This window comes from Pristis pectinata, chromosome 2 (genome assembly GCF_009764475.1).
Source record: "Pristis pectinata isolate sPriPec2 chromosome 2, sPriPec2.1.pri, whole genome shotgun sequence".
Lineage (NCBI taxonomy): Eukaryota > Metazoa > Chordata > Chondrichthyes > Rhinopristiformes > Pristidae > Pristis > Pristis pectinata.
Window position 1 is genome coordinate 98102009 of NC_067406.1, and position 13661 is coordinate 98115669.

The 13661-nt window shown below is 42.6% G+C and overlaps 1 protein-coding gene across 10 annotated transcripts in view; it reads left to right on the plus strand.

The window, feature by feature from the left end:
* slc2a9l2 (solute carrier family 2 member 9, like 2) overlaps positions 1-13661 on the plus strand; it is a 294396-nt gene that overhangs the window by 144783 nt on the left and 135952 nt on the right. For all 10 annotated transcript variants that reach the window (XM_052008890.1, XM_052008908.1, XM_052008881.1 and 7 more), the window contains one exon: positions 12064-12196. In XM_052008890.1, the coding sequence (XP_051864850.1) occupies positions 12064-12196 (133 nt within the window). The remainder of the gene's footprint in view (positions 1-12063; positions 12197-13661) is intronic.

Sequence of the window (13661 nt, forward strand, 5' to 3'; positions counted from 1 at the left end):
GTAGACACGGAAAAAGATAAGGTCAGTTGGTCCTTGAGAAAGTCCATAACTGGGAGAAGGTGGATTTCAATAGTGTAAGACAGGACCTGGCGGAAGTAGATTGGGAACAGTGTCTCGAGGGGAACACAATGTCTGATAAGTTGAAGGCATTTAAAAGCAAGACAGTAGGAGTCCAGAGTCAGCATGACCCTGTAAGGGTAAGAAGCAAGTAAGTAAGAAGATAGTAAGATTAGGGAATCTAGATTAACAAAGGAAATTAAGGTTTGATCAGGAAAACAAAAAGGAAGCATAAGTCAGGTATACGAAATTGTTATCACCTGAGTCTTTTGAGATTTACACAGGATCTAGGAGAGATCGTAAGAATACAGGAGGGCAAAAAAAAGGACATGGAATGGCCCTGGCCAGCAGAATGAAAGAACTTTCCGAAACCTTTAATAAATAAATATTAGAAGCAAGAGCTGGTGAAGGAATGGGTTTCTCAGTGACCAAAAGGGAAGTCTCTGTGTAGAGCCAAGGGATATGTGTGGTATCCTGAATGAATACTTTGTCAGTATTGACCAGGGATAAGGATGGCAGTGATGGAGAGTTAAGGGAGGTGTTTGCTGATAGTCTGGAATACCACCCAATTTTCCAGCTGATCTATTTCCCTCTGTATCCTTAGACAACCAGTATTTGAGTTGCTAACAAACATACTTATCAGACCACAAACATCCTATGATAAACAACTAAGGCCCCTGTCGTACACCACTGGCTACAAACTTCCAGTCAGTACGGCAACTCTCCACTACTACCTCTGCCTCCTATCACCAAGCTAATTTTGGATCCAGTTTGTGAGAACATCTTGGATCCCATGTGCCCTAACTTTCTGCACCAGCCTAACACGTGGGATCTTGTGAAAAGCCTTGCTAAAGTCCATGTATTCATACCTCCCACCTTGCCTTCATCAATTTTCTTAGTTGCCTCAAAAAAGACGATCAGATTTGTAAGGCAAGAGTTCCCATACACTAAACCATGCTGACTTCCCCCTAATCAGTCCCTCCTCTTACAATGTCCCTAAGAATTTTTTCCACTAGTTCCCCTTCCACTGATGTAAGACTTGCCAATCTATAGTTTCCTGGCTTATCTCCATTGACCTTCTTAAATATGGGAACAATATTAGTTATCCTCTAATCTCCTGGTATCTGACCTCTGGTGAAAGATGATGCAAAAATCTCTGTCAAAGTCTGCTACTTTAACCAGAAGAGTTGGTTAAAATTAAAGATGGTGGGAGATGGGTTGGAACTTGGTGAGAAGAGCTAAAAATGGTACCATTGTTTTAAAAGGGTGAATTATTGCAAAGTGAGGCCAAAAATCCATTTACAGGGTACATGGGGAAAAAAAATTGAAGTAATAATCATATTAAAGTGGCAACTTTTCAGAACAGGTGTGACCGAAGTGTATAATGTACACCTATATTACAGACAGGTGAGTGATTTTTAACCCAGCATTTGATGAGTGAAGGATATAAAATGCTCTCTTGTGGTGTGAATCCTTTGATTATATTACTGCTTTCATCTCGCAGTAATGATTTATATTAGTTGAGTTTGCTTTATCTGATATTGTGAACAAATGTAGTGAATTTCTCTACCATATGTAGTCCAATAGTGAAAGCATTTTTGCAGTCGAGGTATCAAGCAAAGCTGATTTATGTTTATTTTATGTCAATAAATTGGCAAGATTCTTTAGGTGCTTTTGGCATTCACTGCAGGATGTCCACCGGGTCCAGAATGTCAACATATGCTAAAGGGGCCCAGTGACACCACCATTCCTGTTGCATTTACAGTCAACGTGTTACAAATGCTGGAAACCCAAAATAAGAACTTTCTGTTACTCTCTGTGGAGAGAGTTGAGTTCATGATTTCAGCTGTCTGTTCTGTTAAATATCTCAAGAATTTTCTGCTTTTATTTCTACGTTATTTCCTGACTCTTCAGGAAAGAAAATCAGGTAAACTGATGGCTTCTCATTGCAGAAACATACAGCCACCACCCATGATATTTACCATATGCAATGGAATATTGTGCTAGCATAGGAATGCTGCAACAAAGCACATGCTTTACCCCACCAATTATCTGAAAGACGTTTTTGGAGTCTTCAAGTCAATCCTTCATTTCCTGGGCAAGTCAGGTTGAGATCTGGCAGGTGCTCCAAATTGTGTGTCACAAATACATCTCCTAGTCTGTTGTCACCCTCATGAATTTGTCATTTGGAGTACTTTGGCATTGCTGGTATGGAAAGTCTGGCACCTTTGGAATCAGAATTGGGCAGAAGTGAGCATTATGATGAATTACACTGCAGGGACTGTTCAATAACTGCCACAAAAGGCAACAGAGCACATCTCAGCTGAAGTCTTCTCATCCCTGTGGCAGTCTTCCTTTGACAGCACAGTCTATCCTCCACTTCTGTTTTTAAATAAAAAGAGATTCCCTTAATCTGCTAAGGCTCCTACAATGGCACCAGTGATGGAACTGAAGAAACAAGTAAAGCTGGGGATGACCCAGGGTAGAGAAATACAGCAGCAAATCATGCCTGTCATCATCTCCTTCCTCATCCACCTCCTCTTCACCATTGTACCTGATCAGCTATTAGTTAAGTCGGCATTGCTCTTCACTTATCTATTTCTATATCCATAGATGCAGTGTGGCTAGCTGAGCCCTTGGGATTAATTCAGTTTCCTCAAAGAAATGCTTTGAGATATGTCAGGTGAAATATTTGCATTCTTTCACCATGCCTTGGTGACATGACTTTCTGCCTTTCCTGTGGTACTAAAAGTCATTTGTTAGATATACTCAAAGTATCCTAGAAAGATTGATGATAATATCATACATTGAAGCTATTTGAGTGACCACATATGAGCCAAACTCTGCTGGTTCTGCATCTAGTTGCTGTCATTCTGCTCTTGATCTGCCTGATGCAATTCTATCATTTTCTCCTGTATTATGCATGAGTTACTGCCTGTTTGGTGACAAGTGAGCTGACCCAGGTAAGCACGTTCCTCCCTCACAAGCAAATATCCTGACCATTAGGGACTCTACATCTAGCCATGAGGTAATATACCCTGATAAAACATTAAGAATGCTGTTCACAATTATGAAAACTTTCAATCCTGATTTGTTTAAGTGGAACACTGCAAGGTATTTCAGAGTTGGGGAGAGTTAAATCATTCATTAAAATAAGGATGAAAGGATGCTGAAGAGAATTCTGTGAATCACTAGTTTCTGGCTATATAAAGATGTTACATTTCCCTCCATAACTCTGGGCCAGGGACAAGAAATTCTCAGAGGAATGTTGCTGCTGAGTGATGTTTTTTAAAATGTATTCATGGCCTGGATTCTCCTCCTGTAGGCAGATTTATGTCCTGGGATCTAAAGCCAGTCAGTATGAAATGCCACAATCAGGGCATTTTGGAGTCCAGACCACTTTGGTAAAAGAACTTCAATAAAGAAAAGTGCAAGTGATAGTTTTGACAGGAATAATTAAGAAATACCATAAAGGCTGAAACTTAATTCCCAAAAGCAGATGGTTTGCAGTCTTGTCAGGTGTTAAAATGCAAAAAAAGCTAGAACAAGAACAGAACCTCTAATATTATTAATGGAGAATGGATTAGATACTGGAAGCCAGTTGAGCTGCAGGAATTGCATTAGTCATTATTTTAATTGGCATTCTATTTTAACTGCAAGTTGCTGGTATCTCTGACCTTGAAAAACTCAGGACCTTAGAGGTGTGAACCGCCGTAGGAGCGGTAACACCACGCAATGCCAGTAATTTGCCCATCCAACACCCTTTTCCTACAAGATACCCAAGACCTGTTTTATGATCAATTAACATCAGATCAGCATCACCACTTCCCTCTCTCCCAAACAGCATCACCATCTCCCTCCCTCTCTCCCTTCCAACCAGCACTGGACATGCCATCCTCCACCCTGTGATGCAAGATACCCATTATCCACAGTCCTCCTCCAAATTATCTTTCTTTTCTTTCTCTCTCTCTTCCTTGCCCTACTATATCTAACTCCTCCTGTGAGGCAGGCTTCCCACCCAAAAGTTTCCCCAGCTTGTAGCCTGGAATTCAATTTAGAGAGCCCTGCTACAACTTCATTTCACTTCAAGAACCACTCTTAAGATAAGAACCAGCACATTTTCTGTCATAAAGGAGTGTCAAGACATTAATTTAAATGAGATAAAAGTACTCCAGACTGTTTTAAAACAAACCACTGTTGGAATTATCCATGAATGTCTTGATATTCCAGGACCTCAAGTTTATGCAGTAGATGGAAGTTGCCTGTGCAGATTTCTTTTAATGTGGGGTAGAAACTGCGTACCAGCTATCACACTGGCTTCACCGGGCGAAGTCTTGATCCAGTGGGAAGGGAGAGCAGGAAGACTGGAGACAATGTGCTGCAGCAGTGTATTGATGCACCAACGTCAGTGGGCCTGTGTGTAGGGGCACTCGCTCATGCATAAACATGCACCTGAGGGTTCAGGCTCAGGAACCCTCTCCCACTGCCTCCCACTCTAGCATCGTTCCCACTTTGTGCTCATGCTCCTGGCTTTACTCCAGTTGCCAGTTCCTGACCCTGAGCCTGACCCCATGCCAAGCCCCATTCCCAGTCACTAGTTTGAGGTGCACATTTATCTGCATCCCTTGTTGTTAAATGCAGCTGCACATCTAATTGTGATTGCAGTCTCAAAGGCATCCCATGTTCATAGCTCCTTCTGCATACTAACTGTATCCTTGGTCCCGGGCTCCAACAACATTTCCAAGCATAGCCATGGCTCCCAGCTCTGCTGATGTCGGTCCATGACCATGACAACATAACTCGCCACACAGTTCCTGGCTCTGCCTACACACGTAGCTACACTGGTCACCAGCTATGCCATAGCACATAGTCACATCAGTCACCGGTTTCACCCACACCCATGGTCACACTGGTCACTGGCTTGACCACACAGCCACATCAGACCCCGAAGCCCCATTTCCTCCCACACATATGGCCAGCTCCACTTTCCAACTAACTATGTCCTGGTCTCTGATTCCAGGTGCTCACTTAACTGTGCAGGAAGAACCAGGGATTGGAACACAGTTAGGTGTGTAGCCATATTCATTGTAGCAATAAAGTCTCAAAATCTTCAAAGCATCCACTGTCGAGATAGCTCAGAATCTTGTATGTTTCAAGAGGTCACCGCTTATTCTTCTGATCTCCAAGAATATAAACCCGTTCTGATCAACCTTTTCTCAAAGAAGATCCCCCTCATTCCAGGGATAAATTTAGTAAGCTTTCATGGTAGCAAATGCAAGTTTCTTTAAAGAGGAAGAACAAAACTGCACTCGCTGTTCCAGGTGTGGTCTCACCACAGCCCAGTTGGAACAAGACTTCCTTACTCTTGAACTTCAACAACAAAAGCCAATGTTTGATTTGTCATCATAATTCCTTCCTATACCTGCATGGGAATAGATGTTGATCTATAAAACAAAATGGTGCATTGAGCCTTGATTTCAACTTTACTTGAGATGAAAATTGATTGCATTATAAGGAACAGGTTTCTCTCCAGTGGGAGTTGGAATTAAGTTATTTCTCCTCCCTCCTCCTTTGCCCCACCCCCCAACTCATCTAGCTCTGTGGGGATTAATCCTATTGCCATATAACAGAATATTAAGTAAGTTCACTGTTGGGTTCCTTAGGGGCTGTGGAAAGATCAAGCCAAGGAGATGAGTTTAAAAAAGAAATTTGGTTGCACAGAGGACTGAAATTTTAAAGTGGATGCGGTATAGGCAATGCTGAACTTCAAATAGTGATTAGTTGCTGGATTTTACAGCTATGGGGAACAGTTGGGTGTTGGGGGTGTTTATGTAGGACCGCAGAAAGCGAACGCTCCATGCAAATTGGGTGCCTTATTGCGACCCTACTGAATCCAGAATAGACATCACAGGAAGGTTTGAATAAATGTTCAATGTATTCCACTCTGTTCATGTCATTAAATAACTCTGCTTTCATGAAGTATGTTTGATAATTCTTTTCTTGGTTGGGTACAGGAGAAGCAACACCTTGAAATCATTTATATCTTTAATTACAGTCTGTGTACATGTGTTGTGATATGATAGGGAGTTTTCATGTGACTTCTATTATTGAAGCAACTAAAGTGTTCACAGAAACATGGGAATAGGAGTTGGCCTCCAGCCACTTAAGACTCTTCTGCCATTAATGAAATCTGCATCCCAACTCTATCCACCCACCTCAAAATCCTGGTCAAGAGTTCCCATTTTGTTTGTGTGCTGTTGGCGCTGCTTCATAAAGGCATTAATCTACACGTAGTTTGTTTTTGCTGGAAGTACACATAGCAGACAGATTTGGGACTCAACACCTCCCCCTGTAACTGGATCCTTGACTTTCTGACCAACAGACCGCAATCAGTGAAGATAGGCAGCAGTACCTCCAGCACGATTATTCTCAACACTGGTGCCCCACAAGGCTGCGTTCACAGCCCTTTACTCTGCTCCCTATATACTCACGACTGTATGGTCAGATTCTGCTCTAACTCCATCTGCAAGTTTGCTGATGATACCACCGTAGTAGGCCAAATCTCAAACAGCAATGAGTTGGGGTACAGGAAGGAGATAAAGAGCTTAGTGGCCTGGTATCATGACAACAACCTTTCCCTCAATGTCAACAAAACAAAAGATCTGGTCATTGACTTCAGGAAAGGGGGCAGTGTACATGCACCTGTCTATTTCAACGGTACTGAGGTCGAGAGGGTTGAGAGTGTCAAGTTCCTGGGAGTGAACATCATCAATAACCTGTCCTGGTCAAATCACTTAGATGTCACGGCCAAGAAAGCTCACCAGTGCCTCTACTTCCTCAGGAGGCTAAAGAAATTTGGTTTGTCCCTTTTGACACTCACCAATATTTATCAATGCACCATAGAAAGCATCCTATCTGGATGCATCATGGCTTGGTATGGCAACTGCTCTGCCCAGACCTGCAAGAAACTGTAGAGAGTTATGGACACAGCCCAGCGCAGCACTGAAACCAGCCTCCACTCCTTGGACTTTAAAGAGACTTCCACTCTCTTTACCTCTCGTTGTCTTGGTGAAGCAGCCAGCATAATCAAAGACCCCACCCACCCGGGTCATTCTCTCTTCTCTCCTCTTCCATCAGGTGGAAGATACAGGAGCCTGAGGGCACGTACCACCAGACTTAGGGACAGCTTCTACCCCACTGTGATGAGACTATTGAACGGTTCCCTTATATGATGAGATGGACTATGACCTCACGATCTACCTTGTTGTGACCTTGCACCTTATTGTCTACCTGCACTGCACTTTCTCTGTAGCTGTGACACTTTACTCTGTACTGTTATTGTTTTTACCTGTACTCCCTCAATGCACTCTGTGCTAACTCAATGTAACTGCACTGCGTAATGAATTGACCTGTACGATCCGTATGCATGACAAGTTTTTCACCGTACCTCGGTACAAGTGACAATAATAAACTGATACTAATTATGCTAGTTAGTCTGGAAATTTGGCACTTTGCTGTTTAGGAGCTGCTTTTTCCAGCTTGGAGTTGCGCTCTTGAATGGGCATAAAGCTGCATGAAGATACACCATCAGTGCTAGTTACAGATTTCAAAAATTACTTGAAAGTTGGTGATATTTTCTTTCCCTCTGTTTAAACAGTTAGAAACATAGAAAACCTACAGCACAATTCAGGCCCTTCGGCCCACAAAGCTGTGCCGAACATGTCCCTACCTTAGAAATTACTAGGCTTACCCATAGCCCTCTATTTTTCTCAGCTCCATGTACCTATCCAAAAGTCTCTTAAAAGACCCTATCATATCCGATATCAGATTTCTTCATGATTTTGGTGCCTTCCAAACTGCTTCAAGTTGCAAAAGTGTTCTGGGAGGGTCGTGGCAGGAGTACATTTTACTGACTTCAAAGCTGCTTTGCACAGGCCATTTGCTCCTGGATAAGGTGCTCTAGTGGGCCTTCCTCCTGGAATAGACCACCGCTGCAAAAATGGTAGAGAATGTGCAGAGTAGAATAAAGTGCGAGCAGAAAGTGAGAAGGGTGATGGAGAAGAGCTCCACACCCGCCCATAGTGTTTAGGGAGCAATTCCCCCAACTTGAATTCAAAACAGAAAATGCTGGAAACACTCACCAGTTCAGACAGCATCTGTGGAAAGAGAAGCACAATTAATGTTTCAGGCCTGGGACCCTTCACCAGAACTGAGAAAGAGAGAACCAAGAGAGACTGCAGGGGCTGGAAATCTGGAGCAACACACAACATGCTGGAGGCAGCATCTATGGAGGGAAATGACCGTTGATGCTCCGGGTTGAGACCCTTCATCTGGACTGGAAAAAAATAGGGAAGATACCCAGTATAAAAAGGTGGAGGAGTGGAGCAAGAGCTGGCAGATGACAAAAAAACTGAAGAAGATGGAATCTGATAGGAGAGAAAGGTGGAGCATGGAATAAAGGGAGGGAGGTGGGGAGGGCAACCAGCGGGAGGTGTGTGTGGGTGATGGGGAGATGGAGATGGTGGGGGAGGGGAAAGAGATAGGTTGTTGGGAGCCAATGGGATTAGGAGGAAAGAGTAAAAGAAAGGGGGAAAGAAGGGACAGAGGGGAGTGGTTACCGGAAGTTTGAGAATTTGATGTTCATGTCGTCAAGTTGGAGACTACCGAGGCGGAATATGAGGTGCTGTTCCTCTAATTTGCATTTAGCCTCAACCTGGCAGTGGAGGAGGCCAAGGACAGACATGGACTCCCTTTATTCCATACTTCACTGTCCTCTCCTATTAGATTCCATCTTCTGCAGCCCTTTGTCATTTCTACCTCCCAGCTTCTGACATCATTCCCTCTCCACCCTCCCTCATCTGCCTTTCACCCCCCCCTCACCCGGATACCCCTATCACCTGCCAGCTCTTATCCATCTTTGTATACTAGCTATCTCCTCTCTTTCTTTCCAGTCTAGATGAAGGGTCTCGACCCGAAGTGTCGACTGTCCATTTCCCTTCATAGATGCTGCCTGACATGCTGAGTTCCTCCAGTGTGTTGTCTGAGAAAGAGAGAAAGCATGTTTTGATTTGCAGAGAAGAGGATGGATGGATAGGAGAATTGGAACATCTCTGATAGGGTGAGGCATGGGTAGCCAAGGGGATAAGTTGTAGAAGTCATCCGGCTGATTGGTTAATGAGGCTAGTTAGAGAGAGAAAAAAATAACAGAAGCTGTGATATGAAGGCAGTTAGAGAGTAAGAATGCAAACAAAGGAACATGAAAAGTTGTGAAATGCAGAGTTGTGAGATATCCCCAGCAGATCACACTGAGCTAATGGAGAGAGAAATACTGAGAGCGGAAATGACCAGTTGTGATATAGACTGAGAAAGTGAGTTACCTGAAGTTGCAGAACTCAGTGTTGAATCTGAAAGGTTGCACTGTGCCCTGGTGGATGTTGCTGTGTTGTTCCTCAAGCTGATGTTCGGAATCCTTGTAACAGTGGAGGAAGCTACAGTGAGATCGAGCAGAGTAAGAGTGGGATGGAGAATTAAGGCAGCGGGCAAGTGGAAGCTCAGGGTCATCCCAGTGGACTGACAACAGGTGCTTTACAGAAGTCATCCAATCTGTGTTTGGTATCTTCAAAGTAGAGGAGATCACATTGTGAACACCGAATGCAAAGCACTAGACTGGAAGAAATGCAAGTGAATTGATGCTTCGCTTAGAAGGACTGTCTGGGTCCCTGGAAGAGTGAAAATATGAAAGGACATCTCCTGCGGTTGCATAGGAAACTGCCATAGGAAAAGGAGTGGGTGATGGGGACAGGAGAGTGAACAAGGGAGTCGTGAAGGGAACAGTCCCTTTGAAATGCTGACCTGGGAGGGGAGTGGAAAATGGTTTAGTGATGGAAACATGTTGAAGCTAGCGGAAATTTCAAAGGATGATCCATTGAATGTGGAGGCTGGTGCAGCAGAAGGTAAGCAGCAAGGGAAACTCTATTCTTGCTCTGTCCGTGATGAGAGGAGGTGAGAACAGAGGTGCAGGAACTAGATAAGCTGCAATCCAGGGCTCTGTCAGCTATTGTAGAGGGGAAGCTATGGTTCAGGAAATAGGAAGACGTTCCACAGGCACTTGTGTGGAAAGTCTCATCATCTGAACATACGTATTGTTTTCTCTTTTTCCAATTTCTGATGAATTGTCTTCGACCTGAAATGTTAATTTTGTTTCTATTTCTACATATACTGGCAGACTGCTGAAGCTGCTTCAGCATTTTCTGTTATTATTTTAATATTTCCAGCATTTGCAGTTTTTTGATATTAATTTCATTACCTGAATGTGGATGGGTGGTTGGTAGTTTCCATCATTGATCTGCCCCTAAGGAATACACCTGGTTTGTGCACCAAAGGTATTGATAAAAAACTGTTCCCAGCTCTGGAGCTGGTGCTGAGAACTGCATCTTTTCTGAAAACCTGGATACTTTATTTCATTTTGTTTGCTCTTATCAAGATAATTTTAAATTATTGTTTTATCAGCTTATAGGTCTTCACATCAAGTCCCCCACTATTGAACATATTCTGATTAAGATTTCTGATTTCAATTGTGTTAATAAAGTCACCACCCAAATGCTTAGTGGATTAGAATGTAGGCCTAACAGTACTGGTTAGCTTACAGCCTAAATTTTAAGCTATTTTGTAGTTATTTTAGAAAGCAAAATGGTTTGAAGCTCACATCGTGCTCACGGAGGGTTCAAGGCACCTCTGCAGTTCTACCCCTCTCTAACTGGTGCAGGCTGGTCATACATTGCAATTCTAGTGTTGTTTGTCACTAAAATCCCTTAAACTTCTTGGTAAGCAAAAATCTAACAATCGCAGTTCATGATATGCCAGTCTTTATGTGTAAAAAAAAGTACTAAGTTCTCCTGAATGTATTGTCATTCTTTTTATGTCCCTTATTAGCATACAAAACTGCCTAGATAAGGTATAAGTCCTTTGTGTAGCTAGAGCAAAACTTTTTTTATCTTCATCATGCTCAGGCACTTTAGTTTCAAAGGATAATATTCCTCTAAACATACAATTATTTATTCTTCTCTCCAACATTCCCCTGAGCTCTTCAATCTAAAGCAAGCTCAGTTTTCCAGTTCTGGTGAAAGATCATTGAACTGAAATGTTCACCCTATCAGAGATATTTCATCTCTCGCCACAGATCTGCTGAATGTTTGTAGTTATTTTCCATAATTATTTATTCCACTTGCTGTTGTGAGAAATCCACATGGCTGTCACATGACAGTAATGACACTGACCCCGCTGACCGGAGGACAGAATTGCTCCTCTGATCAGAAGTGATACTACTGTCAATCAAGGTGTGGCTCCACCCACCCCTCAGGTGTGAGAGTACCTTTTGCCTCTGAACTTGCCTGACCAGTACCCTTTGTCTCTGAACCTGCCTGACCATTGGCTGTGGCAGGAACATTTGTATCTGACTCCCACACCATTTGCTCGTTTAAATCACAACAGTGAGGCTCCACCCAGCCTCCTAGCACCATAAAAAGGGCTGCATCCCCTAGGCATTCCTCTTTTGATGACCCCAGTAGTAGTGAGACAACGCTGCAGAGATCATTGGTAAGAGTGCATCACCACATGGTCAGGGAGTGTTTCACTCAGACTCAGGGAGTGTTTAAGGGCCAATGTTAGTGTGGGACGGGCATTGAAGTGTTATATCCTGAAGTTGTATATTGTTATTGTGTGCTTGTTTGTATCTGTGTGTGTGTGTGTGTGTGTGTGTGTGTGTGTGTATTTTACCCCATTTGCGATTCCCCTCTCGAGTTCGTGGTATCCTGTGCGTGAGTGAGCATGTCTGTTCCCATCCATTCTGTCCCACGTTTGCCTTTGTGATTAAAATAGTTTTGGTCTACAAAGCTCGTGTCCAGAGTCCTTGATCCTTAAGACAGAAAGAACGATTTCACACAACACTTGCCTACTACTGCTTGATGTTCTTTTGAGTGTAATGTATGATTTTTCTATATTTTTAAGGAGTCCAGTTGGCCTTTAATGTTTGGGCTAAATGCAGTTCCAGCCCTGGTACAACTTGCTGTTCTACCATTCCTTCCTGAAAGTCCTCGGTACTTGCTGTTTGAAAAGAATGACGTTTCTAAAGCCAGAAAAGGTAAATTCATATCTAATGAAGTTAAAATCTTATAAGCACATTCACAACAACTAACGTGAAGAGCCATGCAGTACCCTTGTCATCTGTCAGTTGCTTAGTTGAAATAGATTGTTTCTGGAACATTTTAATGATTCATCTTGACATATCTGACCAATTATCTGCAATATGTTTAACTTCCAAAGGTACTATTAATACCTTGACAGATCTCCAGGACATGAAGTTCTCATTCTGATTATTACTTGTTGGCTTTCAGCACTTAAAAATACTGTACAGAATCTTAATGTTATGCTTTCAATTTCTTTTTCTGGGGGAGGGGAGAGAGGAGAACAAGTTGTAGGAATTTTAGAACTCTATGTTCTTTCAACTTGTCCCGATGGACTAAAATTAATCCCAGAGTGGTGCAACAGAACCACATGGCAGTTTCAAAAAGTAGTGAAATTTCTTTGTATAAAATACAAGGCTTAAAATAAGTGATCATGGATACTATGACTGAATTTCCTTATAGTTTAGTCTACCATTTCTGGTTCCATCTGAAGCTGTGTTTCTGAATTGGCGTGTCTGGGATGATGCTTGAATGTGCCATGACAAAGTTAGCGAGTCAGGTGCATGAATGACAAAGTACCACAGTCAGACTGCTTATTAGAACTTGCTTTTTTTAATGAAGCTGTTAATATCTATTACACTCTAAACACACTACCCTAATAATCTTACATCTCTGATATAGAATATATATGACTTGGATGAAAATGTGGATGGGTTGGTTAGTAAGTTTGCAGATGATACAAAGATTGGTGGCATTGTGGATAGTGTAGAAGATTGCCACAGGGTCCAGTGGGATACAGATCATTTGCAGATATGGGTGGACAAATGACCGATAGAGTTTAAATCAGCCAAGTGTGATGTGTTGCACTTTGGGAGATCAAGTATAAAGGGACAGTACATTGTTAATGGCAAGACTCTTAACAGTGTTGTAGTACAGAGGGATCTTGAAGTCCAAGTCCATAGCTCCCTGAAAGTGGCTGCACATGTTAATAGGGTGGTAAAGAAGATGTATCGCATGCTTGCCTTTATTATTCGAGGCATTGAGATCAAGAGTCAAGAAGTTATGATGCAGGTTTATAAAACTCTGCTTAGGCCACATCAGGATTATTGCATTCAATTCTGGTTGCCTGTTACGGACTAGGTTACTATTGGTGAATGTCCCTTTAAGATAGAGCATAGTGGTGTGTGTGTGTGTGTGTGTGTGTATGTGTGTGTGGCATGCTTACATCAACAGAAGATAAAGGACGGAATGACGTGGTTGAAGAAGTCAGTCAGAGAGAAAGAGAGAGAGAGACACCAGCCTGCTAGTTTTCTCTATTGATGGATGAGAAACAATAACTGTGTCTGTTACTGCAATCCACTTATGGATTATTTGGAGTAATCCGGTGGGGTCCACTCGGTCGTTAGCCTGTGAAGGGAAACA